The sequence below is a fragment of the Podarcis gaigeae genome (assembly GCF_964106915.1).
Source record: "Podarcis gaigeae genome assembly, chromosome: 2".
In the NCBI taxonomy this organism is placed as follows: Eukaryota; Metazoa; Chordata; class Lepidosauria; order Squamata; family Lacertidae; genus Podarcis; species Podarcis gaigeae.
Window position 1 is genome coordinate 56,520,671 of NC_139679.1, and position 27,993 is coordinate 56,548,663.

General features: G+C 44.6%; 1 protein-coding gene and 1 long non-coding RNA gene across 2 annotated transcripts in view; one reads left to right on the forward strand and one right to left on the reverse strand.

Annotated features, from left to right (window-relative positions):
• LOC310839638 overlaps positions 1-8,455 on the reverse strand; it is a 31,708-nt gene extending 23,253 nt beyond the window's left edge. The window contains exon 1 of the long non-coding RNA XR_014561570.1: positions 8,331-8,455. This is a non-coding gene — a long non-coding RNA (uncharacterized lncRNA). The remainder of the gene's footprint in view (positions 1-8,330) is intronic.
• A 150-nt stretch (positions 8,456-8,605) lies between these two features.
• SPRY4 (sprouty RTK signaling antagonist 4) lies at positions 8,606-27,984 on the forward strand. Its single transcript, XM_083728312.1, has 2 exons — positions 8,606-8,805; positions 23,024-27,984. Exon 2 carries the CDS (start codon positions 23,070-23,072, stop codon positions 23,961-23,963), a length of 894 nt encoding a protein of 297 aa, XP_083584438.1. The 5' UTR covers positions 8,606-8,805; positions 23,024-23,069; the 3' UTR covers positions 23,964-27,984.
• The last annotated feature ends 9 nt before the right edge of the window (positions 27,985-27,993 follow it).

A 27,993-nucleotide genomic window follows, 5' to 3' on the forward strand; every position in this document is an offset into this window, starting at 1 on the left:
GGAGAAAGCCATAACCCGTGGCAACGAGAAGCTAAGAGCACAACCCCTTAAAATATAGGGACATCTGGCAGGCGACCGCGGTGTGCCGTTTAGAAAGCTGCAATTAAGCACAGAGAGAGGCCTCTAATGATAAGAACTCTATAGGGTCAGATTTGTTTTTTAAAGAATTTGGAGCGGAAGGGGTTGGTTTGGACTCCCGCGCGATTTCCTGCAGTCTTGCCGGCTCGCAAACGGATTAAGGATGAGCAAATATGACGGGTAAATAATGCAACTCATTCGCGAAGGGGAGAGAAAGTTACACAATGAACTCATGGCGCGCCTTCCCCCCTCTCTCTCCCCTCCTCCCAGCCCCCCACCCCGGGACGGGATGTTCTGGATTTGCAGGGTAGGTGTTACAGCTGTAAACCAATTCTCACCCGGCCAAGCAAGCGGGAGCTGCGGACTGCTAAGTAAACTCTGCTTAAATTGAAAAGACAAAAGGCGGATGGGGAAAGGGGTGGTGGTGGAGGAGAGAAATCGTGATGCTGAAATGAAGAAGGGAGAAAGAGAATCCGAGGTGGAAAGCCATTTGCGCAGGAGAGATTCCCCCTTATGGAAACTGCAGCAGCTCCTTTGCTGCGGGGGTGGAAGAGGAGGAGGAGGAGGAGGAGGCGGAAGCGAGGGAGGCAGACAGTGGGGATGTTTAGAGGAAATTTACAATCATTTCCTCTCTGTGGTTTGGTTACAAATCAACAACATCCTGTTCTTTTGTGAGGCTCAAAGGCGTCTGCCAGACGGATGGCCTCGCTCCCTTAAAGCAATCGCAGCGGCGGCAGCCAAAGCACCGGCCCGCCTTGGGCGCTGCAGAATAACACAGAAATCTCGCTCCGATCGCGGGCTTCCTTCCCTCCCCCGGCACACCTGCCCGCCCGGTGGCCAACAGGACGCGGGGAGCGGGGCGCTGGGGCAGCCAAGTCCCCCGTTGCTCGGGGCCCCGCCCAGGGGGACCTGCGAAACCTCCGCCTCCCCGGACGCGCGCGCCTACAGGGCCTGGTCGAGTGGGGAGTCGTGGAAAGGTCTCCCCGAGTGCGCTAGGCCCAGGGATCTTTCGCCTGCAGCCCTAAAGATGCACGCTAGAGAGGATGTCCCCTCCGGACTTGCTCTAAGGAAGCATGCCATTAGGGGGATTAGCGCTCTGCTTGGTTATGAAGATGAGGAGTCCCCAGGATATTTACCCAGGAAGAGAGAGAGTTTAAGTTCAAACAGAGCAGTTTCCTTCTCGCCTTTGGCTAGTTCCCCAGGCTGGTCCTATGCAGGTTTAGTAGGAAGTGAACGCCACCCGAAATGGATCGGGATACTATCATCTTTCATCTAGGTCCAACCAACCCCTTAACTTGTGCAACATGTTGCTTGAGGAAAAGTTCCGGAGAATCCAAATTTTGTGGCTTTTTGCGTTGTCCAAATGCATTGCCCAGCTTTGGAGGATAACGCTCCCACCACCACAAAACCCCAGTCCCCCCCCCCATGGGCCGAACTGGCTACCTTTGTATTTTTTAACATCCTGACTCTATGCATCTGCTTTGTGTACAAATAAATTCGTTTGGATCAGTGGGGTTTTATCCCTAGTCACTGCATTGTTGAATGCAGGTAAATTCTCTTGAACTCAGTGGACCTTAATTTGGAGTAAACATGGCTAAATATTGGAGTATTCCCATCTGTAAACATGAATCCTCATTTCAAATGAGGCATTATCTTCCAGTTAACCCAAATCAATGTGTGACTCCCCCAACCCCTCAAATACTGCTATAATCTTGTGCAAACAACACACATCTTTTTCAAAAACCTCCAGTCAGGTAAACTTATTTTCCAGGTTGCCTAAGGTCAGACTGAATTATATATTATCCTGATTAACCTTGATCCTAAGCATAGTTACTTGAAAGAAGACCTCATTGATTTTGTGGAATTTACTACCAAGTGAGTGTTCTCTGGATAGCAACTTTACTGCCCAATCCTAACCACATTTACTTTGGAATACAATATCTCTTGTTTTCCATTCTTACTCCCAGTCTTAATCTATTTTTAAAATGTTGGAAAAATCCAGCAGAGTTTTACAACTCGAAGGGGGGAACTCTTTAACCGCAATGGATTAAGACTGCACTATATCAAATTTCTTTATCATATTTTTTAAAAAAAAACAGTACTTTTTAAAAGGCCTTTTTACATCTGCATACCCACTTGACTAATTGCAAATCATAGACAAGTATTTCCAATAAAATGGCCGAATTATGAAGTCTTAGCATCAAATGTACTATAAGTAGTTGCTTTGTAGTTAAATCTGTTCCCTTCTGCTTCTGTGTTTTCCAACCTAAAGGACTCAGTGGTAACATGCAAGAGCAAAAAAAGCAAAATGCAGTAGGAAAATTAAAGAATACGAGTCCCAAGTTGAAATGTTACCCTTGGACTGAACTTTTTCCTCCTCACCTCATCATACTAAGAGTTCACCCGCTGAAATTGACTGGTGGTAGATTCTGGGTAGAGAAAGTGGGGTACTTCTTCTGGTAAGAAAGGCAAAGGGATTTAAAAGCTCTTTCTGCAGCTGGAAAACCTGGTGCGGAAAAAGCTTTTAAAGTCCTATGCCTTGCTTAGCAGTCTTTAGGAAGGTCGTGCGAGACTCCCAAGATCTCATTCACTCAGTGGGATAGTTCTCAGAGAGACAAATTCTTGCTGTAGGGTTGTAAGGGATGGGACCCTTTCCTATCTCGTGACGGCCCAGGAGCATTGAGTATAATTGCCAAGTACAAGTCATACGTGAAGGAGCCACCATCTCATCTGGGTCATTTTACCAGCTGGATTTATTATGTCGAAGGCCACTCATTCAAAGTAAGGGTGCCTCTAGTAAGATAACAGTGGTCCTAGATGACTCAGGAGGAGTCAGAAGTAAAAAATTACTGATTTAGGAGGTTGAACTGGTGGTACTGCTATCTACACAGAAAACTTCTACTACATTGTTTAGATTGCTATCAACATATTCCTCAGTCAGCACTGCACTACCTTCCTTTCTCATTAGATGCAAAGGAAATACATCAGAGTAATTGCATTGTGGAATCGAGCCCATGGAATTTCCATCTCTGCACAAAGGTCTGAACTAACAAATTTGTGTCTGCAAATCAGTGTGTGTGTGTGTGTGTGTGGATTCTAACAAACAATTTCGGTTCACTAGATATTAGTCTCAGCTGTACTCCAAGGAATCTTTTTTTTTTTAATTTTTATTTTGAGACGGAGACACGAGACATATTGACAGTGCCTGACACCAAGTGCTGGTGCCTCTTTTTTTGCTGCCCGAGTCTGCTGTTTTCTGCTTTTATCAAAATATGGGTACCAGCACCTTATTTTTAACAACAAAAAGCACTGCATATTGAAAATACATATATCAGAAGGCATTAGATTGTCTATCAAACATTTATCATTGTTCGGCAAACAAAATAGTTCTCACTGGGATTGTGTTAATTCATTTTTAATGTTGTGATTGTATGATGTGCATTTGTCTGAATTTTCCTGTTGAGCCCATTTTTGTATAAAGTGGCATATAAATTTGTTAATTAAATTAATACCACCACCACCGGGACTCCCTGTTTCCAGTTTCATGACACAGAGAGAGAAATTAGGAAGTCCATGCCTTGGAAACACTGTTATGGAAAGCAAATGGCGAAGTTTGTAAATATCTGCTTAATTTATTCTGTTGACAGAATCTGGATTTTTTTTTTCAATTGGCAAGTGGGGAGGCGAGGGAGTACATGGTCTATGGCATCTAGGGTTGCCATATTTCAAAATGTGAAAATCCAGATACAAAAACACACACATCAAAATGAAACTTTTGAGCTATTTTTAAGGGAAATTGCCAAAAACGGCACCATCAACATGGATTGCCATGCATCTGGGTTTCTCCGGACATTTCCACCCAGACACTGCTATGTCTGGGAAATTCCATACGTATGGCAACCCTAATGGCACCTTTAACCTCCCTGCGATGCATACAAATAACAGAAAATAATATAATGCAGTTTATAAACCAATGCAGCACTAGAATGAAGTGTAGAAATGTAAGGCTATGTACACATTAGTGGCTTAAAACACAGTGAAGCTGTTTCCCCCTCCTGCTTTTCAAGTTGCATTTTTATGTTGCTGTTTACAACAAAGAGAGGGCATAAGTGTTTTTAACCCAATGCACATTGCCCAGTTTGTTTTTCCCCAGCTGTCACACACCTACACCATTTCTATTGCACAAAGCTGACATCATCACATGTGCACCAGATGTCTCAAGTACACACCTCAACTTAACCATGGCTTACATTTTCAAATCAAATGGCAGCTGGCTGGAGGGGAAATGCAGTATTTCTCAAGGACCTACAGAATACATAGGGATTGTGGCTAAGGTCATGTGTACTCTGCTCGAAACACCAGCAGTGGGAATACACTGCACCTGGAGCAAAGGGTTGTGTGTGCACAGCCTAAATCAGACTCTTGCACTGTGGAGGTGTGGAAATGCACGGGTGGAGTGGGGACACAGCATGTTCCTGGCTCCATGTGCTCAAGGTGGTGTTTCTGCACAGGGACCTGTGTGAGTCCTACACTACAGAGGGAGGAGGAGGCAGTACAGTCATACCTCATGTTACGTTTGCTTCATGATACGTTTTTTGAGGTTGTGTCCTGCGGCAACCCGGAAGTACCAGAAAGGGTTACTTCCGGGTTTTGCCACTCGTGCATGCGCAGACCAGCAAAATGATGTCACGTGCAGAAGCGGCAAATCGCAACCTGCGTGTGATGTGCCACTGCGGGTTGCGTTCTGCTCATGTTGCGAACGGGCCTCCGGATCGGATCCCGTTCGCAACCAGAGGTACCACTGTATCAGGAAACAAGCAGAGAAGGCAGTGAGCTCTGTTTGCAGGCACAGATCTACCACGCCTCCTAGTTATCTTGAGCCCTCTGCCTGAGACGACAACCTCACTGGGCCTCATGGGCTGGCTGGCCTTGAATATGAAGGCACATTCTCCTCTGATTTTGTTAAATGTGAAGAAGTATGTTAACAGCAATATATCTCCTTTCAAGACCAGAAAGCAATAATGGCCTGTACTTGATCAGAGAATAACAGAACTGTAGAGTTGGATGGTGCCCTGAGGATCATCTAGCCCAACCCCCCCCCAACCCCTGGCGATGCAGGAATATAGGGATCCCATACGGGAATCAAACCTGCAGCCTTGGCATCATCAGTACCATGCTCTGACTAACTGAACCAGCCATTCACTCTAAAGCTGTACAATACAAAGCTGCCATCAAAACAGGATGGTGGAAGGTCTGCCCAATAAGATCAGGGATAAAGAACCAGCATCCCTTCAGATGTTGTTGGACAACAGTTTCCATCATCGCTGACCTTTGGCCTCTATGGCTGGGGCTGATGGGAGTTGGAGTCCAACAAGATCTGGAGGGTACTAGGCTCCCTATCCCTGCAATCCCTCTAAAGATGCCTTCGCTCCATTATATAACTGCAATACTTAAACATTGACTGCTAGAGAAACGCTCGCAAAGCTTGGCCAAACCAGCAGTTGAGCAATTCCTCCCATCAGAGTGTTGTTTGGCCGAAGGATGGGGAAGACAATTTGCAGAGAGGATCAGAGGCCAGAGACAAATTCTGGAAGGAGGGAGAGGAAATGGGGCAGATAGTGGACATCTGATGCAGTTCATCTTGCCCGTAAACCATGGTGGTGGGTGGATAAGAGTCTGTTTCCCAATTCCGGGAGTTATTTTGGCACAGCAAGGTTCACATTCCAACTTCTGATGAAAAGTTATGAGATAAAGGAAAACGTACTGAGCGCATGTTTATCTCTAGGCAAAGTCCAAGAAAAGAAGTGCCAAGGGAAGGAAGGAAATTAAGCACACAGCTGATGTTGGTTATGCAAAAAAAAAAAAAGGTATCAGACATGAGTAATACATGGGGGATACAAGGACCAGGTGTTTAAGTGAGGCAGGAGGAAAAACCCACAAGTTTCATTTACGTACTTGAGTATGAAACAAATACCAACTTGTCATAAGCTAAATGTGGGAAACCGAAACACTGTGACCTCCCAGGAGACCCTCAAGGCTTGGTCCACACATTATGATAAAGAGGAGGAAGTGCTCTGCTTCGCTGTTCAGACAATGCTACACCATATCAGAGGCACATTTCCAGGCTCAAAGGTCACAGGGGTTACTACTGTGCTGCCATGATCCAGAATTTCCCAATTTGTACGTTACCTTGACTTATGACAGAATCCATTTGGTAAGGACTTAAGAAGAGCCTGCTGGATCAAGCCAGTAGCCCATCTATAGGGTCAAGCATCACAGGAGCCAACCAGATGCCTGGAGAAAACCTGCAAGCAGTATTTGAGCACAAGAACCCTCTCCCCTCCGGTGTTTTCAAGCACCTGGCAATGACAGAAAGAGCTGCAGGGAGTGGGAAGACAGTGTGTGCCAATAGGCTTTCTCTCATTGAATTGTGAAACTGAATCGGGCACAAAGTCCTGTGGTTCAGACTGCCACAACAACAACCACAGTTTGCTGGAGATCTCTGAGGACTTCCAGAAGGTCAGTATTCTTGGGTGGGAATCTATCACATACCCGTTCTGAGTGTTTATCATCATCATCATCATTATAAACATCATTGCCCTCCACATTTGTCCCAAGACAATGTACAAAATATAACAAAGACGGCCTAAAATATAATTAAAAGATTATAAAAACATCTTTTTTAAAATTGCAGAACATTACACCCCACTCCATTAGCCGTAAGTATATTAAGGCTGCTATCCTGTGCACACTTTTCTAGGAGTAACCATCATTTGATACAGTCAGACTCAATTTCCTTGCAGACACACATTGGATTGGGCTGGAAACCTCAGACTGCTTTTTAAGTTTTGGTTTTCTACAAAAGAGATTCATGACACCCTTTATCCCACATGCTTCTCAGTAAAAACAGTATTTCCTTCCCATATCAGCTATGGGAAAGTCCTGGTTCTATTAGTGGCACCAGGGCTGACACAGAAGCCAGATCTCCCCAGAGAAGGCCGGTGCTCTTCATAGGGGTAAAGGAGAAGCAACTACATCATTAGGTTTCATTCAGGTTTGGTCTACTTGTTATATCTGGTCTACATGGAACTGTCCATTTGGGCAATGTAAGTCGTCAATGAAATTAGTTAACAAGGATACACAAACACACACACACACACAGGTTAACGCTATATGTGAGTTCAGCCCCGTGTGGTAGAGGGGTAATGGGTGTTTTTCCTTTTTCTTTGTGTATTACAAAAAACCAATTTTTATTTTTTTAAGAGAGAGAGAGTTCAGCCCAGTTGGCATAGAGGCAATCCAAATTCAGAGATCCACTTTCTTCCCTATTTGCTACAACCAGGGAGCAGTTATTACAAATCTGCCCTCCTGTAAATGGGAGAGGGAGGTTTGTGAGGGGATTAAGGAAACAGTACAGTATTCCTTTTCTCCCATGCATTTTGCCTTTGAGTTCTCTCTCTCTCTCTCTCTCTCTCTCTCTCTCACACACACACACACACACACACACACACACACACACACACACACACATACGAACCCCTTAATTGCTTTGCTGCCTGAAATTCCTCCAGGCTGATTACGGCGAGATGGATTTTCAGCTATGGTATTTTAGCCTTGGTGTGTGTGTGTTTAATACAATGTCCGAACAGTTGGCTTTTGCCTATATGCAGAGAAGCCACTGCGCTGGATTGTTAGGCTGAAAAACGTCCGGAACACGCGCCTGACAGGAAAAAGCCATGACATAAAACAAGGGAATTCTAGTTCGGTCCCCCTCTGCACCCCAGTGACCATGGGGAAATAAACAGGGCCAGGATGAGGACCCCAGCAGAACGGGCCGTCTTCTCCCCGCTTTCCTTCCTTCGAACCAACACCCACCAATGCTGCACTTGAGCGGGCGGACTCAGGCGGCCCCGAGGTCGCCTTTGGTTGTCCCCGGCCGGCAGCAGGCTGCCCTTTACAGCCCCAAACTCCGGGGCTAGCGAGCCTGGCAAGGGAGGCACGCCCGCCTAGCAGCTGCCAGAAGCAGCCGGCATGGGCTCGGAAAATGCGCACGGAGCCTGGCGCTTTTACGCATCCCCAGCACCCGCTCCTTTGCTGGCCATCGGGGCGGGAGACGCGCCAGGGAGCCTCCGGCTGCAGCCAAGAGAGAAATCACGTCCTTCCCGCACGCCCGAGCTTCCCTTTCTTTGGCTCGGTTACTGTACATCCACTCCACCTCCACCCCCCTCCTTTCTGCTGCAGTTCTGCTTTACCTTGAAGCCCAAGGCTGGGGCGGGGGTGTGGTGCATGCGCAGCTGGCTGCAGCTGCCTCCTTTCATTCATTAAAAAAAGGCAGCCCCAGCCTACCATCCATCCTTAACTTGCAACTAGTTCCCTTCCGGCCCCCCATTCATGAATGAGAGCGGAGCATGCGCTTTGGCCCTGCAATGCTCACCCATTCATAGAATTGAGAGGACGGGCATGCGCAGACGAGGGCCTTTCCCTCCCATTCATAAAATAGCCATTTTCCCAGGCAGCAGTTGTTGCAATAGCGAGGCGAAGCGGAGGGGGAAGCGACGGCTGCTGCTGCTGCTGCTGCTGCTGACAGCGCAGCACTTGTAAGTCGCTCCCGGAGAAGCCAGGGGTGCTCCGTGCCAAACTGCCCCCCTTGCACGCACAGCTCGCGAACTGTCTCGGATTTAGGATTAACTCGCCTGTTGAGAGATGATCTTGGCTGGATTATTTCAAGTAAGTAAGGAATTTCATCTTTGTGGATTTAAATGCACAGGGTGAACGAGGGGGAAAATAATAATGCCCCGTAGAGGAAACATTTTGCTCCCTTTCCTGGTTGACTTTTCCTGACCTTCTGCGAGGAAGGCGTGTGTCGCTCAGCCAAAACCGACCCACGTATCTCTCTCTCTCTCTTTTTAAAAAATAAAGCCAAGTATCTCATATATATGTATATGAATGATACTGTATCTGTGATCTGATGATGATGATGATTGTACAATTTGGCTTGGCCATCGCCTGCTCTTCCCGTTTCCATCTGCATTTGGGCATTTAGATAAGGTATGAGTGGACGTTGTGATCCGTCTTAGAATTCTCTTTTTATTAAATAAAAATAAAAATCTTCTAGCCGCCCCCGCTTTCCCGGTTGAAGGGGAGTTTGTCCCTTGCTCGTGTGTGCCAGAGTGGTGGCGAGGGAACCTTTCGCTGGGCAAGGGCTGGCGGAGCCCACGTGCCCCCGGCTTGACAAACGCAGCTGCCCCTGAGCGCCTTGCCGAAGGCGCTCTTCGCCTCCTTCCTCCTGCGCCTCTGCCTCGCCGGGCTGCGCAGTGGCTCCGGAGCCTCCTCTCTCTCTCTCTCTCTCCATAATAGGGCACTTTAGAAAGGCGAGCCGCTGGAGTGTCGGCTCCTGGCTGCCTGACCTTTGCTCCCTCGCGTTTTATTTCATGCAACAGCCCTGCAACGACGACTACGCCTCTCTTCCTCCCACCCCACTCCCCACCGATTTGTTTTTGCTATATTAAAGCCTAACTTCACCTTTCTGTCCATCTTGTGATGTTGAACTTGGAGAGAAACGGGGGGTCAGATCTGGAATAAAACTGCGCAGGTTGGGTGCGCCAAGGGGCTCTCTCCTGGACTTGTGCGCAGCGAACCCGGACTGTGTGTGTGCATGTGGAGGGGAGAAAAGGAGTATGAAGAAATAAAATAGCGCCTGGCTCTCTTGCTCAGGGCCTTCTCCACCTATGGCGTAGTACAGATCTATAGGCGAGGCTGGCGCTTGTGCTGGAAGCAGCCGTGGCGTCACAGCGCCTGGCAAACCGAGAGGAGCCTAGAATCCCTCGCAGGTTCTGGCCACCCAGGACCTCGAAGGCAGCAGCCCTAGTTGCTAGCGAGGAGGGCGAGCCGGCCCGGAGATTGTAGAGCTTGTCAGTGGGCGTGCAGAAGGGCATCACCGGGATGAATGCTACAGGGAGGGAGGAGAGGGGAGGAAATCAATCTCTTCTCCTCTCTTCTCCCCCTCCCCACCCTCATTTTTTTTTTTTCCTTGTGAGGAGAGCATTCAATGCATTGCAAGGAAGAGCCTGACGCGCCCGCAACCCAACCTTCCCATCGGGCCTGAAATGTCAATGTCAAAATCTCCTCTTGCTAAACTGAGTTGGGGGGGGGGGGATAAAGGACGGTTTGCTCAGCTGATTTCCGCTCTGAGGTGATTTTGCTAGGAAGCCTCTTTTTAGTATCTCCGAAGGATTTCGACAGAGAAAATAATTCGCAAGGGAAAGCCAGCTGTTTGCAGAGATGTGGCCTCTCCTTCCTCTCCCCCTCAGCCTTAATCAGCATGTTCAATATTTAACATAGCTTCCTTGATGTGTTTAAAGGTAGTGTCAGCTTGTGGACCGAATGGCCATGATCTCCACCACTGGCTTCCTTTTCACCAACCCACTTGTCTTCCAAACGCACACACACACACTCTCTCTCACACACACATATGTATATGAATGGTAAAAATGGGTGTCTGGCGAGGGAGAGGCAGTTCTCAAGTTCTTGGAACCCTTCTGAGGATGTCTCCATTTGATAAATGTGCTGCTTTCTACAGCCTGCTGTGTCCCATTCATACTAGGAGCCCTAGTTTGATGTTGCCACGTTAAATAAAAGCACCTTTTAAAAGGAATGTCTCCTTCCCTGGAAGAAAAAAACAAACCTGTGGCTAATCTTTGAAAGCATAAAAAACAAAAGTGTTTCTATTGAGTAATGACTAACTCTGTTTATGCAGGATGATGTTATCTTCGGAAGCCTGTTAGCATCGGGCTTCATAAAATGGCAGCAAGGAGCCTTTTTTCTCCCATTACAATATCTAGTTTTGCTCAAGTCTGGCTCAAATTGAGTATAAAATTCGTTAGAGGTATTGAGAGCACCATTTACCAGGCCTGCATTCTTGTTAGATTTGCCTCTCGCTTTTGACAGATGGGAGTGTGGAGGTTGTGGAAACCTTAAAAGGCTGCTGGAGGTTTGATCCCAAACACACTTACTCAGAAGTAAGAACCACTGAGTTCAATGTGCCTGGTAAGCGTGCTTAGGATTGTGTACTTAGCACAGTCTCCTGTACTTTGGCATCTCAATAATTAAAAGTTTAAACAAAACGAAACCTCAGAGATGTTTGCCAATGTGAAATCAGGTATTGCTTGGTGTGTATATTAGAGGCCAAAAAAAAAAAAAAGAGAGTTCCCAGAGATTTGGATATCCTGCCAGAAAAAGGTCTAGTCCTGTTTGAGCTGAAATAATGCACAGTTGGCCATGATTCTCCAAAAGAGTTGTTCAGTCACTTCAGGATTTCACAATCGCCAGCAACCATTTGATGTCTTGCATTGAGCACTCAGGTGCCTTTTCTCAAGGACCTCATCCTTCTGGTCTTGCTTATTTAGTTTCTCTGCAAGAAGCCAAGGCTGCTGGGCACAAGGACCACTCCATTCCCTTGATTTAGCAGGGCTTGGAAAGTGCAAAAATGGTTGATGAAGAAATCTGATACTAGTTTGCTTTACTGTAGGGTGTTGTTTAGACCTGGTAAAATACGTGGGGTTGGAAGCAAATCTTTTAATGCACACCTGCTGATACGTTTCAAGAAAGTGCTTTAATGTAGCTTTATAGTCTTTTTAACATTCTGGGACGTTTTGTGAAGGTGGATGCTCTATTTTCCTCCCAACCTCCCTTCCCCTTATCCTATAGTGCTTACATGTAATTTGAGTCTTGTGAACAGTGGCTCCTTTCCTACTGCTGGCCTGGTCAGTTCCTGAAAATCTGCTGCTTCCTTCCAGTGGAAGGTGAGCTGGGAAATCCTTCTGATGCCCTTTAGGGTTTTCCTGCTGTGTGGTTCAGTTTTCTCCCCTTTTTATAGTCGTGTTTCAGCTTTCAAGCTCCTGTCCTCACAGTTGGAACTAGTAAAGCTATAAGCGTCACTAGACAACACATCACAGTGTAGTTCCAGGTAGACTTTTTGGTCCGATTCAGCAGGGGCCATCTCCTCCTTAAAGGTGCATTCCCCTGGCAATTGGAAAAACAATAACTGCATGCAGCAGTATAACTCATCAGAGTTGGGAGGGATCTTGAAGGTCATCCAGCCTTACCCCCTGCTCTGTGCAGCCTGCAACTACAGCAGCTCTGACAGTTGACCTTCCTTAAAAACCTCCAGAAAAGGAGAGTCCACCACTACACGAGGCAATCAGCTCTTGGCAAGAGGACATTTCTCCTAAGCTTTCACCAAAATCTCTTCCTATTACCATTTCCATTCTAGTACTGCCATCTGGGTTAGCAGAGTCTCCTCCATCTTCCACATGCCAGCCCTCCAGGGATATAGAAATGGCTATCATGTCTCCCCTTAATCTTCTCTTTCCCCAGGCTAACTAGATCCAGCTCTCCAACTGTTCCTCATAGGACCACACAAAGTGCTGTGCAATGGGATGGGATGTGCTTGGAAATCCAGCTGACCTTCAAGCTGGGCCCTTCTGCTTTGCTTCCAGAAGGTTTACCTGCTCAGGCATAGAAGGGAGACTACAGTCATGACCCTATCAAGAATTGTGGCTTATTGGAGTGACACCTGTTTGGTTGTGTGTGCGGGTTTTTTAAAAAATGAACTCGCCATAGCATCTTTCTAGTTTGATTTTTCTCTGCAGCATGACAATTGCTTGACCCCTCTTGACAGGTAAGCTGTCTTCTGTTTTCATGACCGCACAAACAATTTGCACCCTGCATTTACTCAGAAAAGCAAAGAGCTTCTCTTCAGATTCTTTCCCTGTTGCCTTGCTCGTTTCCAGAAGTTCTTTTGTTCAAGAGGAATGAATACTTTCTTATTCCCTCTTGATTCCTGCCAGGCTTCTCTGGGGCATTCAGCAAGAGCAGTTAAAAGTTCCACAGCTATTGTATGTTTGCTCCGTTCAGAAGGCTTCTGCTGCTCTTTCTTGACCTGTTCTTTTTTGGGGACAACTTACAAGTTCTCCAAGCTTCCCACGATTTACATTGCTTTACATTCATAGGTACAGTGCACTCTGTTCCAAGGGCAGAATCCAACCACACTCAATGGGACTTGGAAGCCCTTAGCTGAATCATGCCTGCATGTGTTCTTCGAAATATAATTCTTGGCTAGTATCCTGCGAAATATGCTAGCTTCTTGCTATAGTTTGCTGTAAGGGGTGACCAAGATGGAAAAGCGTAGATAGGATGATGAGCCCGTGTGGTGTACAGCTTAGAGCACTGGGCTAGAAAGACCCAGGTTCAAATCTGCACCCAGCAATGTCCTTCACATTGGGTCACTCACTGTCTCTGCATAAACTACCTCACAGGGTTGTTGTGAAGGTTAAACAGAGTGGGGGTATGCCATCTTGAGCTTCTTGGAGGTGGGATATAAATGGAGATAATACTACTGCTACTACTACTACTACTAACAACAACAACAACAACAACAATTAGACAGTCCACTCCTTTTATTATGAATATGCAATAATGGCTCCTGGGCTTCTGGAAGAGGTCAAAGGGCTGGTTTCCAAAGAAATCAATCTTCTATGTGAATGTACACTCATTTTAGACTATACATCTAATGTCCCCCACCATTCAATTGGTTCTCCTATCTGCTTGGAAATGAATCCCATTCTGTTGCATGGTATTTACCCCCAAGTATGGGTGCAAGGAAGTGCAGCCTTACTTCAGTACTTTGACCTTCCTGGAAGAAAAAAGGTGGTAAGAAGAAATCCAGGGCAGTCCCATAACAGTTTATACGGTGTTCAGAGTCCCATTTTGGTGAGCTGTTGAACGGAAGTAGGAGTAGGTGGACTGATGTGTTCCTGGAGGAAGGTTCTTAATTCAAAAATCCATCTCAGACCATGGAGTGCTCCATCCAGTCTGAGATGTTATCACAGCCTGATGTTCTCATTTGTACTTCCCCTGGCATAAGAGTGGGCAAATTTCCTCGTGATCTCTGGGCTTTGGTGCTCTCTGCCATGACTTAGAATTATACAACTCTAGAGTTGGAAGGGATCCCAAGGATCATCTAGTGTAGTATAACGTAAGATTAACCCTGCTGGATCAGGCCATTATAGGCCCATCTAGTGTAGCATCCTGTTCTCACAGTGGCTCATGGGAAACCTAGCTGGGCCTGAGCACAAGAGCAGGCGCCACTCCGATAGTCTCCAGCAACTGGTTTTCAGAAGAATTGCTGCCTCCAAGCATAGAGGCAGATTTCCATACATACAGAGCCATCCGTAGCCTTGGGCATTTCAGGACGACAGTCCCTTTTATTTCAGTAGGCATCTCAAAGCAGTGCATAGCCTACTAGCTACCACTGTTGCACACTCAGTGTGTCTCAATAGTACACATATGCAGAAGACCCACGGAAACGAATCAAGACTCCAGGGCAGTGTGCCTGGTGGGTTCCACCATCTTTGTAACTTTACTATTGTCAGCCCCCCTCCCCTTTCCCCCCTTTTGAGGTCTGGCTGTCTGCAGAGGCTTCTTTATTTATTCCTAGCTCTCTTTCAGGGAACTCAAGGCATCGACACAGTCTCTCCCATTTTATCCTCACAACAGCCTTGTGGAGTAGATTCAGCTGAGAAGTAACAACTAGCCCAAGGTCACTCAGTGAGATTCATGGCTGAGTGCTTATCTGAACCCAGGTCTCCCGTGTCCTAGTGCTACGTTGACGCTTGGCTAATGTTCCATTTGTAGTTTTAAACTTTTTAAAATTTAAAGCACCCCCCCCCAACCTCACCCATAGCGGCTTATGGAATATCAATAAGAAGACAGACTTACAATTTAAATGGCATGTCACAAAAGGAAAAGGGGATCGGAGGGAGGAAAAAACAGACTTAGGGACTAGTCCTTCTTTGTGAAGTTTTTGAAATGACCTGCTGGAACAGAAAGAGCTCAAGGAGAGGAGGTGCTGAAATTTGCTGGTTTATCAGGTGAGCTGGTGCAACGCTGGCATCCCTGTAGCCTGACCAGATGGCTGCTGCTAAGTGACAATTGAGGGAGGAGCCTGACAATGTCAGTAGTGGTGGAACCCACTATCCTTCTGTTCTTATTGCACCCTGTATTCATAGGCCTGGGAGCACCAAATACTGTAGCATTCTTGAAGCTAAGGAGGTGTGAACTAGACCCCTGACTGTATGGGGGTGGGGGAGATACCTCATGTAAGTCTTTCTAAAGGAAGTATAGAGTAAATAATGAAAAGGACTATGGATTCTATCCTCTCACCCCACCCCACCCTGCCGCGCCTTATAGGCTAATGAAGAGTTACGTGTTTGAATCAGAATATATTGTTGGCTCCCCCTGAACCAAGGATTTTATTGGATGTATAGAACACAGGAAAAATACAAACAACTAATCTTCCCCCTCCCTCTTTCTTCAGAGAATATATTATTGGCTTTGGTGCAATTTGGAGAGGATTTAGGTCATTTGCGACTGACAAACCTAATATAGTAAAAGATCCTGCTTTGTTTCCTTCCTATGACACAGTAAATCTTCAGACCATCAAATCACATTTTTCAGCAAGAAAATGTGGGTAAAATGGGAAAGCAAGGATTTTAAACAGTTAAGAGATTACTTGAAGTGATCTTCCAAGTGCTACATGTTTTGCGGGAGGAAATCCAAACAGGCAGCTCTGTTCAAAAAATAGCAACTACATGTATTATTAAATGTATTTTCCACTTATACAGTCGTACCTTGGTTTTCGAACAGAATACGTTCCAGAAGTCCCTTCAACTTCCAAAACCTTCAGAAACAAAGGCGTGGCTTCCAACTGGCTGCAGGAGTGTCCTGCAGCCAATCAGAAGTCACGGAAGTCATGCCGGACGTTCAGCTTCCAAGGCAAAGTTTGCAAACCGGAACACCTACTTCCGGGTTTGCGACATTCGAGTTCCAAGTTGTTCATGAACTAAGCCATTTGAAAACCAAGGTACGACTTTATAACTAAGCAGTTTACAACTATGAAATCAATATATAATTAAAATACACAACAATAATTCTACCGGGTCACTAAAACATCCTTAATTAAGTTATACAACAAAACAAGTAATTAAAAAGCATGCCAGTCATAGTGGATATATTCTCACAAGGCATTTTGTTTTTGTTCTTTATTTGTTGTAACTGGTCTAATTCTGTTCTTTAAAGTTTATTTTTTAAGGAAAAAACATGGCCATTAAAACAGTTAAAACCAAAACCAAAAAACAGTTAAAGTAACAGAATCATTTCTGGGCTCCTGTTTATAGTGCTACTTGTACTGATTTCATTTCTTAGGGACAGGATCCTTTCTCTTTCTACTAGGTGTACTAGGATTCCATTTTCAATCAAGTTTCATTTTAAATCAGTGAGACTTACACTGGAATACTTAAGGGCAGACAGATGTGGTCTGAAACACTTCTAGAATCTTGGGTCACATTTCAAAAGGGGGCGAGTGTTGAACCTGAGCTCAGGCTGAAGCTGAGTATGTGCTTGATTGAAATCATGAGGTGAAAAAATAAGTATAGATAGCCGTGGCAAAGTCTGGTGCTAATGATTTAGATGGTGCCTGGTGTACTCTGTCCTTTCTTGCCCCATTGCACTGACAAACAAGCCATTGACAACCCCCAAAGCAAGTTTGAATCACGGAATCCAAGTGCTAGTGATTTAAAAATAGGTGGCCATGTGGTCCCTTGCAATAGCTATGCCATCCCTAAATATGCCAGCTGCAGGAGCGGATGAGAAGTGAAGTGCTTGTGATTTTAGTCCCATGCACCTTCATACTGCACACTCACCTTTAAACCATAGTTAGGTTTAACAGTGGTCTAAAGGGATGTGTATACAAATAGATCTTTATAAAGCCTTTAATCTACCACTGCACTGTATGGCCCTGTTGAAGAACTCTTTTAAAACATTTCACTAGTTCTCAACTTGTGCTCTATACCTTTCAGTGTCGGAGACCTATGTGCCTAGCAGGGACACAGTTTTGTCTCCCGCATCACACACAGAGCCCAAGATACAGAGCCAGACCTTGCAAGGTGACCTAAAACACTCAGAACCTGCAAGCGATGTTAAATCTGCTTCCTCTGACTTACCAGATCAGCAAACAAATGTTTAGCTAGCAATAATGCAGTTTACGGTATGCCAGGATTTAGAATTCCTGAATAAAGCTGGGGGCTTCCAGCTGAGCTGAAACATGCAGGTGGTGAAAATGTCTAGTTTGTACTTTATATTGAAAAAGCTTATTCCACCTACATGAACATTTTATTTATCTTTTTTATTATCTTTAAAGGAGGACCTGTAATGTCTTCTATCTTATGCATCCCTTTCTGTCTTTGATGTTTCCTCACATCAGGCATGAACTGTTAGTGCCCATCTTAACACTAGATCATTGCACTCAATGTCCTGAAAGTATCTGATGTAGTTGCATCTCTTGAAGCTAGCCTGGTGCAGAATGTTCTTGAATGGGAAAAGAACGCATGACTGACACCCCAAAACCACTCAGGTCAGTTTGGAGAATTGAGTGGAATTCAGATGCAGCCTCATAAAACAATGCATTACATTTAAAATTTGAGTTGAAATGACACACCTTGTGGACAAATTTCAAGGATCTACGCTGAAAGTTGCTGAGCAAATGGAAAGACTTAATTTTAACAAAATGGATGTATATTTGTTGCATAGGGAGTAATTTGCTATTTTTTTCGTTGTGCATAGGTCTGCAATGCTTCTTAGTTCAGGGCCATTTCAAATGTGCAAGAATAGCATGAAGTTCAGTTCTCCAGAGTGCTGGTGGAGAATTGTATGTCTGAGCATTCAGCGCTTTAAAAAAAGCAGGGCAAGATCTCTGCATGCAGAAAGCTAGCAAGTCAGGAAGAAGGCAAGGAGAAATGCACTCTGAGCTTTCCAAGTGAAGCAGAAAAGGGTTTTAGTGGGAAACATTCAAATACATATTCTCCCACTTGCCTTCTAAAGTGATATATTCTAGAATGAAGAATGACACATAGTTGCTGCATATTTGAAATTTAGTTATAGATGACTGTTCTGAAAACCCAGTGTGCTGAGGTGGTGGTGAACAGATCTAACTATTTCAATATCTTGTCAGCCAGAGCTCTATCTGTAGTTCACCTATACATTTTGTTTCAAAAGCTATAAAATAAAATATATGTTTTCTGTCCCAGTTGAGGTTATACGCTCAACCTTTAAAATCTGGGCTGGTGATTCCATCAACACCGAAATAAAGGGAACTGGTGGGCTTGCTTAACCTCACTCCTTTTATATATTTCTGTCAGCATTTGTACCATCAACAATCAAGGCTGAAAACTAGCTCCTCAATGAAAAAAAATCATGTTTCTAAGCTGCATAGCATAGTTCCCTAAGTTCTATTATGGCTAATACATTCTAACCTTCAGCAAATAATGCTGACATTGGGCCTTTGAGCAAAAAGAAAATGCAAATTTCCCTGAATCCATGCTTATTGAAAGGTTTTGGTTGTGTGTGTATGTTTTTAGATCTAGCATATTTTTTACAGGTTTCAAAAATTACTAACTTTAAAAGATTAATAGACAACAAATGGGGTGGTTGTTGTTGTTTTTTAAAGGAAAATAATAATAATAGTAATAATAATAATAATAATAATAATAATATCGGGTGCTTGACTTTTCCTCAAAATATTCTTAAAATCTGACATTGGCATGAAGGTCAATGCCACCAAAAGTCTAGAGATAACGTCTCTCTTGTTCTTGGACTTGCACAGCACGTGCTGTTACCAAGCCTCCAGTATAGTGAGAACTAACCCAGAAAATTAAAGTACAATATGTCCTGGCCATGGATGGAGGTTCCTCAGCTCAGTTTCATTTTAAACCTCTGCTCTGGCCCAATCTCAGAGTTGAGGAACCCTGCAGTCTAGAAGACTCCACCAAGTCACTGTCTGTCGTGCAGGATTATTGTTCCTCACAGAAGCTTATGAAACTTACCATATTTTTTGCTCTATAAGACTCATTTTTTCCCTCCTAAAAAGTAAGGAGAAATGTGTGTGCGTCTTGTGGAGCGAATGCAGGCTGCGCAGCGATCCCAGAAGCCAGAACAGCAAGAGGGATTGCTGCTTTCACTGTGCAGCGATCCCTCTTGCTGTTCTGGCTTCTGAGATTCAGAATTTTTTTTTCTTGTTTTCCTCCTCCAAAAACTAGGTGCATCTGGTCTGGTGCGTCTTACAGAGCGAAAAATTTTATTCTTAGGGTTTTTTCTCATATTCACACTGGTATGTCACAAAGGACTCCTCCAGATGTCCTTTTAATTGCACATTCATGAGGATTTGTGCTCCTGATGCACCTTCAAAAGTGTCAGGGTGGTCCCACGGTGTGGCTCCAGTCAGTGTGTACCCTGTAGCATCCTGCTGAAATCCCGTAACTCTTTATACAGCAAAGGTTCTGGCTTATTTTTGCTCCACATTTGTTGCACTGTAGCCCCTCCAGATAGCAAAAATGTGTGGAGGAATCACAATCACCAGTCTGGAGGGCCCCTAAATTTGTAGCAGTTGTACTTGTTGATGATTAGCTAAGAATGTCATCTGTGCTTATTGCTGCTACTGCAACAGCATGACCACCATTCTGTCGAGAGGCATAAAATTCCCTATCCAGGACCAAACTCAGGAGAAACTGGTTCTGCCAGTTTGTGGTAGAAACCTATTATGCTCAGCACTGATTGGCCAGTGCTTTCAGCATCACAAACCCACCAACCGTGGGGCCTTGTTTTGGGTAGCTCTTTAAAATGTACTTTCTTCTTTTATAAAATAAAAAGGGCCAAATAAATGTTTAAATAAATTAATCCTACTATAATTTAAAAACAAAATAGCTGGAAAGCCTGAAGATTTTGGAAGAAGGGGCGAGGTAGACAATTGCGATCAGCATTATAATTGCTGAAAAGCACATCTGCTCCAATGCATTTTGAAATGGAGAAGGGGGCAAAGGAGGAAGGCTGACTCCACAAGCCAAAAAAAAGATGAGCTCTGTTTTTTAAAGTTTATTGTTTAACAGAGATAGGCAACCGAAGGCCCGGGGGCCCAATCGCCTTCTCAATCCGGCCTGTGGACAGTCCAGCAATCAGCGTGTTTTTACATAAGTAGAATGTGTCCTTTTATTTAAAATGCATCTCTGGGTTATTTGTGGGGCATAGGAATTTGTTCATTCCGCCCCCCCAAAAATATAGTCTGCTCCCCCACAAGGTCTGAGGGACAGTGCAACGGCCCATGGCTAAAAAAGGTTACTGACCCCTGGTTTAACTCTATGGACTGTGAGCCAAAATCTAGCCAAAGTAAAGCACTGCAAGTCCCACTGATTTCATGGGGAAGAGTGTTTAAGCACATGCTTTCCTATCTAAAATAAATGAGATTTTAAAAGCATAGGGCTGCAACCCTAGATGCATGTGAGGCCCATTGAACCCCATGGGATTTATTTCTGAGTAGATTGCGTATAGGATTTCACTGTTACTCTAAATGTGCTGTGTCTCTGTGTCTATATTTGGTCTTTTGAGTTATTTTTTTCTCTGTGCGTTACTTATGATGAGGCGTACTGTGCCAGTCCTCACATTTTTCTCTGGGTTTCTGAAGCTCTAGTTTTCCTCCTCTAATTGTCTCTCTCTCAGTCCTTCTACAGATTTCAACAGTCTCTCCTCTCACCCTTAACTAGGAATGGTTTTGGTCGGCTGCTTCTTTAAATTGTTCTTTTAAAAATATAATTAATAAATGATATAAAGGTCACACTGAGGAAGTGACAGCTCCACCAGAAAACAATGTGTACTCTCTAAATTTGAACCAAGCCATTTCCGCTCTTTGATTTAAGTTTAGTTGCTTCCTGTGGTTTCATGTCCTGCACTCCAGTTGAATCTCTGGATGGGCTCCAGTATAAATTGCACTCTTCCAATGAAATTAGAGACTAGCAATAGATGGGTCAGCTAGTAAACAGCATTTAAACCAAATACTATGCTGCTTGGTGTTTGGATGAAAAATAGTCTGAATATTTGAAAGGATTTTATGCCCTCTACTCCAATTTTCAGTTAGGTCACTAAACTTTGTTTTCATCCATCCTCTCTGAAGTTAGTTTTTGCCTTCTGTTACTTTTCTAGCCCTACGTCGGGGACTAGTAATAATGATTTTAGAAACTGAAACTAAGAAATCTGCTTTTAAGACATTTGTATTCTGGTTATGTTATTACTGGGAAGAGAAAGGTGAAAATGCAGAAAGCGTTGGCAGTTCAAAAACTTAATGCTAAATCACAGCTTACAAAACCTGCACTCCCTTATATGCACCACTCCCTGCTTCAGCACAGTCACAAGTAGGAGACCAGAAGCTTTTGCTCTTATTTTAGATTTACCATACTTTAGCTTTCAGGCTTCATGCAATCTCAGCTATGCCTTGTTGAAACAAGCCAACTTCAAACCATTGTTTATGAAGCTAACTTGCTTCAACAAAGCATAGTTAAAGCTAATCTCAGTTTAGGGTTTGGACATAGCAGTAAATTGTGGATAATCTATAATGGAAGTGGAAGTTTCCAATATGTGTTGGAGGAAAGGAGGGACAATATTGCGTGAAGATGCAGCTGTGTCCTAGTCAAGAATTTACCGATCTGAAAGTAATGGATGCTTGAGGAATGTAAGTACCTGTTATATAATTGCTCCAAATCTGTGCACCGTTCTGACTCTTAAGAGCAAATGGGCCAGAGCCGAAGTAAAAACGAGTTGCAAAATTGCTTATTGCTTCTGATCATTTGTTATACTTAAGTGAATATTTGGGGTGAGAGTTCATATGTGATTTCCACATATCAGAAGAAATGTTGAAAACTGCTGCTGTAAGCATTAGGGTGGTGTGTGTGTTCTTAGTTTTCTTTCCTGAGTGGATTAATAACCAACCTTTCTAACCCTAATGTTCAGGATGAGTGTATTTCATGATAAGATGGCAAAGCCTGACCAGGCTTTTAGGGAATAGTTTTATTTCATAGTTCACAAATTAAAGGTCGTCATCCCCCCGTTTTGTATGGGTGCATATTTTAAATATCTGCTTTTAATTTGTTGGTCTGAAACTATTTGGTTCTCCAGGTAAAGAACGGAAAGAGTATGACACCATCTAATTCTAGGCATGTGCAAAGACACCCCAACAGGTCTGAGTGTTCCTCTTTCTCCATGACTAGTTAGGCAGTTCAATCCCTGAAGTGGGGGAAAGTGGGTAGATAATGCTGTGTTTTTTAAAGCTAGTGTTTATAAACCCAGTTCCAGCAATGGGCAAGACTGAACAGTGTTCGGAATGAACATGTGGTCTCTTTATGGACAGTCACTAGGCTTTTTGCTGGATTGGTTGCCTTGGTGTGTTTGTGTGCATGAGTGATTTGAGCGGGGGGGGGGGAGGGAGACTTCACAAAGATAAGTAGTACATATCTAAAAGCAGGTGTATTCACTTATTTAAGATATTTCTGTAGTTTTTCAGGTGGCCCTCACAAAATGGTTTACATGAAATGCTTGCAACAATAGGCATAGAAGTTCAGTAACATTCCATTTTTCGCCACGGCAGCAAAGCCTAGGAGTGTCACTTGAGCTCTCACAGCCATCCCTCCCAGAATGCCTCGCTCTGAGGAAGGACCTCCACGGCCCTTCTTGAAAAACGGGAGGAAGTGATGGAGGAAGAAAGCCTTGCAGGGCAGGTGGTGGTGGCAGTCGCAGCAGGGCCCTCTAGCGGAAGGCCTGGCCTTGCCCTTTGTGGTGGCAAGCATCGCTTGGAGTGCCACCACAATACACATAACATGGTCTATGTTACCATCGCTTCCACAGGGATGGCACTACAAAGAGTTACACTGCAACTGGTTCTTTGACCAGTGCTGGCATGGGAACAGCTGAAGCAATTAGGCTTCGTTGGAACTGTGACAGCAACAGCTAATGTCTGAACTCTCCCCCCCCCCCCTTCCTTCCTTTCTCCCTTTCCCTCAATCTCTTTCAGGACACTTAAAAGCCGCGTTTCTCGGTGCTGAAGGACAGCCTGAGCAATGGAGCCTCGGACGCCTCACAGCATTACTGGGGTTCCCAATTCCACCGTGGTGGTCCAGCCTCTCCTGGACAGCCGCATCCCCTATGGCAGGCTGCAGCATCCTCTGACAATCCTGCCGATTGACCAAATGAAGACCACGCACCTGGAGAACGACTACATAGACAACCCCACCCTGGCCCAGCTGGCTGCTCAGAAACATCCCCGGGGCCACCACGAGCCCGCCCACCCCCCGCGATGTGAGCAGGACATCACCCATCCGTGGATCTCTTTCAGCGGGCGGCCCAGTTCCATCAGCAGTAGCAGCAGCACATCTTCGGATCAGAGGCTCTTGGATCACATGGTTCCAGCCCCGGTAGCAGACCAGTCCTCCCCGAGGGCTGTCCGGATACAGCCGAAGGCGATTAATTGCAAGCCCTTGGACCTGAAGGGACCTGCTTCTCAGGAGATGGACAAGCACTTTTTGCTGTGCGAAGCCTGTGGGAAATGCAAATGCAAGGAATGCGCCCTGCCCAGGACTTTGCCCTCCTGCTGGGTGTGCAACCAGGAGTGCCTGTGCTCGGCTCAGAACCTGGTCAACTACTCCACCTGCATGTGTCTGGTGAAGGGCGTCTTCTACCACTGTACCAACGAGGACGACGAGGGCTCTTGCGCAGACCACCCCTGCTCCTGCTCGCATTCGAACTGCTGCGCTCGCTGGTCTTTCATGAGCGCCCTCTCTCTGGTCCTGCCTTGCTTGCTGTGCTACCTGCCGGCCACCGGCTGCGTGAAGCTGTCGCAGCGATGCTACGACCAAGTGAGTCGGCCTGGATGCCGGTGCAAAAACACAAACAGTGTGATTTGCAAAGCATCACCTGAAGGGAAAGTTGGCAGCAGGCCAGGGAAGCCATTTTGATCTCTGGAGTGAGGAGGAGGGGCGGGTGGGGGTGAGAAGTGCCGAAAAACAACAGGAAAGGGAGTTTCATAACCTGCGTTGCGAGTGTAACGTGTCAGCCTTTTGCTTTCAACAAACGAAGGGAAATGTCTCTTTCCAGGAACTGAAGCACTTTGGGATTATTCAGGGGGTTGTGGAAGTGGTGATCTGTACTTATTATGCAGTAGGGATCTGAAGGATCTTTCTGAATATTTTTTTGCAGAGCAAAGGCAGAAATCTACTAGATAGGGCAATCTGAAGACTGCTTCTGTTCATTTCTTAGTCTTGGCTGCTTGCTAAGTCTACATACCGCAAGAATAATTAACAGATGGGATTGGCAGGTACATCAACAGCTGAAACAGGGTTCTTATTCCTAGAAGGTGATATCCATTTCAGCCCCCTCCCCCACACTACTCCAACCTTTTATTTATTACCTGCAGACCATTGGCAATCGAGAGTTAATGTTCTCAACACTTTAGTAGGGACCCTGCCCAACCCCTCAATATTCCCCCCCCCCCTTTAAGGCAGTTATTGAAAAAGATCCTTCTATCCATTCCCTAAGTCTTTTTCAGTCAGCCTCCATGGGTCAAAATGATAGAACTTGATAGGCAGAAATCAGCAAATGCTACTTTTTTAGAGCATGGAGAGGGTATTGCCCTTAGCTGATTGATGCATATCAAGCTACAGTTGAAGCACAGATGGAAAAGTGGGCAACCCCACCAGTTTCCTCCTCTTAAGGCCATTTTTTTCTTTGTTGCTCTCTCTCTTTTTCCTTGGCTTCATTGAGTGTATACAAAGAATGCATCTTGCCTAGGGACATGATCTGTCCCTCATTTAACATCAGTTGGATGCTATTGGTGTGTGTGCCCCCCCCCCCACCTGAATGATTTTGTCAGCAACAGGAAGATCTCTGACCTGCAATCACTGATATGGAGATAATCCACTGCCTTCAGTAAGGCTACTCTTTGAGGTTTTGATTCTTAAAGTGCGCTGGCAGCCCTGGCAGCTAAAATGCTGTTCTCTGAGCAAAGCTTCCAGTAACAGGAGTGCTGGAGAGATGAGGCCCCTTTTCAGCCACGTGTTTCAGATGCATTTGGTTCTGAGCACACATTTAACACCAATAAATTGCTTTGCCCAATCAAACGGCACATTCAGGGTATCACACAATGAGGTCTTGCTAAGGCAAAAAAGAAAAAGAAAAGCTTTGAAGGCACCAATATCATAAACCCTTCAATGTCAAATTGTGGCAGCCCTCTTCTCCTTGAAATAAACTATGTTCAGCTTAATTGAGCTACACATAAGTACTTACAGCATATGAGCCTAAACCAGCCTTTGGCAACCTGGTGCCCTCCAGATGTTGACTGGGATTGATGGGTGTTGTGGTCCAACAACATGTGGAGGGAACCAGGTTGGTGAAAGCTAAGCTAAGCAATCACCTTATCCCTACATTACCCTTCTTCCACCTTGCACTCACAGGGCCAATGCAAACTGAGCACAATTCATTTGCATATATGTGGGATGGGTTCACACACACACACACACACAAACAAACACACACAGTGTATCAGTGCAACCCCAAGCTCACATGAAAGGTGGATTTGGTTTTGGCCAAATAACATTTGCTCAGTATTTAAATTCTCACTTTTATTGCTGCTGCTCAATTTTTGTCTCCTGTAAAATAACATTATCTTAGTAAATACAGAGGGATTTCTTTTAAAAAGGAAAAGAACAAGTCTATTTTAGCATTAAGTCCTTTTAGAGGAGCACATGGAAGCTTAGAGGTGAATATTTGTTACAAACTTCCCATGATTTTCAGTAGCCAACAGTTTTCCGCCTCATCTATACACTCAAGGTTAGGGTTATTGCACGAGGGACTGTTAAATTCCTGTTGGGAAGAGAACAGAAGCACCTCTATTCAAGACCAGTGTTCCATTCCCTTAAAGTGGATTGATCCCATTCTATCAACAACCACAAGGTGCTAAACAGAAAACAGTTCACCAATATAATAAATCAAACTGAGTGGGTATTTGTTGCATGCAAAAAGCTGAACTTATGTCTCTGCTGGTTTTATTTTTCAACTTGGAATTCCTGTACTGGAGTGATTGTGTGAAAACTGTCTTGTTTTAATTAGGCAAGCAGTAGGCAAAACCACACTGTCATTCTCCAAGCAAATCAGATTTCTCATTTGAAATGAAACACATACTATACTGACAGTAGCAAACCATCGTCCCCCCCCCCCCCATTTTGCTTTTACTCATGGGGGCTTGACTTCATTTTTTGAGAACTGTATATATTTATTGATTGGGAAATATTTTTAATCTTCCTTTTTATATTTATAATATGCTGGCTATGTATATAGTGTTTCACAGAAAAAGGGATGCTACACATACGTTGTCAAGATACTGATTTGTATAGTTTAGCCTTGCCAAGAACACACTGGGCACATCCACTGGGAGCATCTGCCCATAGAAGTGAATGGGAGAGGCATCAAGAATGGCTTTGGTGCCACTCCCATCCATTTCAATGGAGAGCGTTTCATAAGTTCCTGTTGGGTTGCGCACAGTATGTTGTACATATATATTCTTGCACAAACTTGAGGGAACCATGCAATGGGGGAGTGGGGGGAAAGAAAGAGAAACTTAGCCAAAATACTGTTGAATGTATAAATCGTCGTAGCTTTTCAAGGGATGGTAAACCAGGCTCACAGAGTATAAGCAAGCTGGGCATCCAGCCTCATACACAACACTCTCGGTTAATTATATGCTTTATTGTATCTTATGCTCCTGTTAATGTGGGACAGCCCTGATCAGGCAACTACAGATTCTAGCTGGCTTGGCTGTCCCTAGCAAGTAAGCAAACTGGTGGATCAGCACTTTGCCAATTTATATATGTACATACCCACCCGGAACATTTCTATATTTCTTATACAATGTTGTTGTGTTGTTGTTGTTTTTTAAAAAATGAAACCAGGCCTTTAATTTTTACTGTACATAGCTCTAAACCACTGAAATTTCTACATGGGCTAACCCCCCCCCCCATTTTAAACCTGTCAAGGCCAATCTGATGTAAGTGGATCAATGTGCTCTCAAAGGCTGTGAAAGGAAAGCCTACACAAATGTAGCAGAATGAAGCTCCTTGTATTGTCCAGGCCCCCCCCCTCTGGTGTAGCAGTCAGTCAGCATGTTTCTCCGGCTCTTTCCTCGAGGCCTAGCAACAAAGTTGACAAGTTTCATACTGAGCATTGAAAGGTTTCCGGATTAGACCAGCCCAAAAGCCTGGACAACATTACACTGTTCCTTTTAGATGGACTTGGCTGCTGTGGTAGCAAAGGATCCCTCCCTCTTAAGCCAACACACTTTTCCTTTTCCTTTTTTTAAAGGCCATCTTCCACTTTTAAGGTACACACACACACACACACACACACACACACACCCCTACCTTTTGACATTGCCTCCAGGTTCAAAACACTAAGTATTCAAAAGGTTGGATAATATGGCTGCATACATTTGAAACTGAGTGAATGCTGCACTGGCTGCACCCCCCCAAGGGTCAAAACTTATCAGAAAATGAACCATCTTTCTTTTTAATTGTCCCAGCAGGTCAGGCTGGATCCTGGGGATGACCCCATCACTCAAGCGTTGTTGATCTTGTTGTTGTTTTGCCTTCATGAAAACTCTTTCTCATTGCTTTAGCAAAGTAAAATATCTATTTCCTCTTCTGACCCTAGTAAATGTCTGTCTTGCAGCACTGTGCATGTTTAGGTTTATTTTTGTTCAGTTTTGCAGAAAACAGTCAAGGTTCTTCTTTACTTCTTCCATCAACTGAAAAAAAAAATATTGCCACAAACGTTTTCCTTTGTATAGAATATTTATTTTGAAGCTCTATTTTAATAGTATTTATTTTAGAAGTCTACTATTGTAAGAGTTCTTCTGTTTGTGAAGAAAAAACAAGTTAAACTGAATGTACTGATCTAGAAATTATATATAAAATATATATTGTTAAATATACAAAG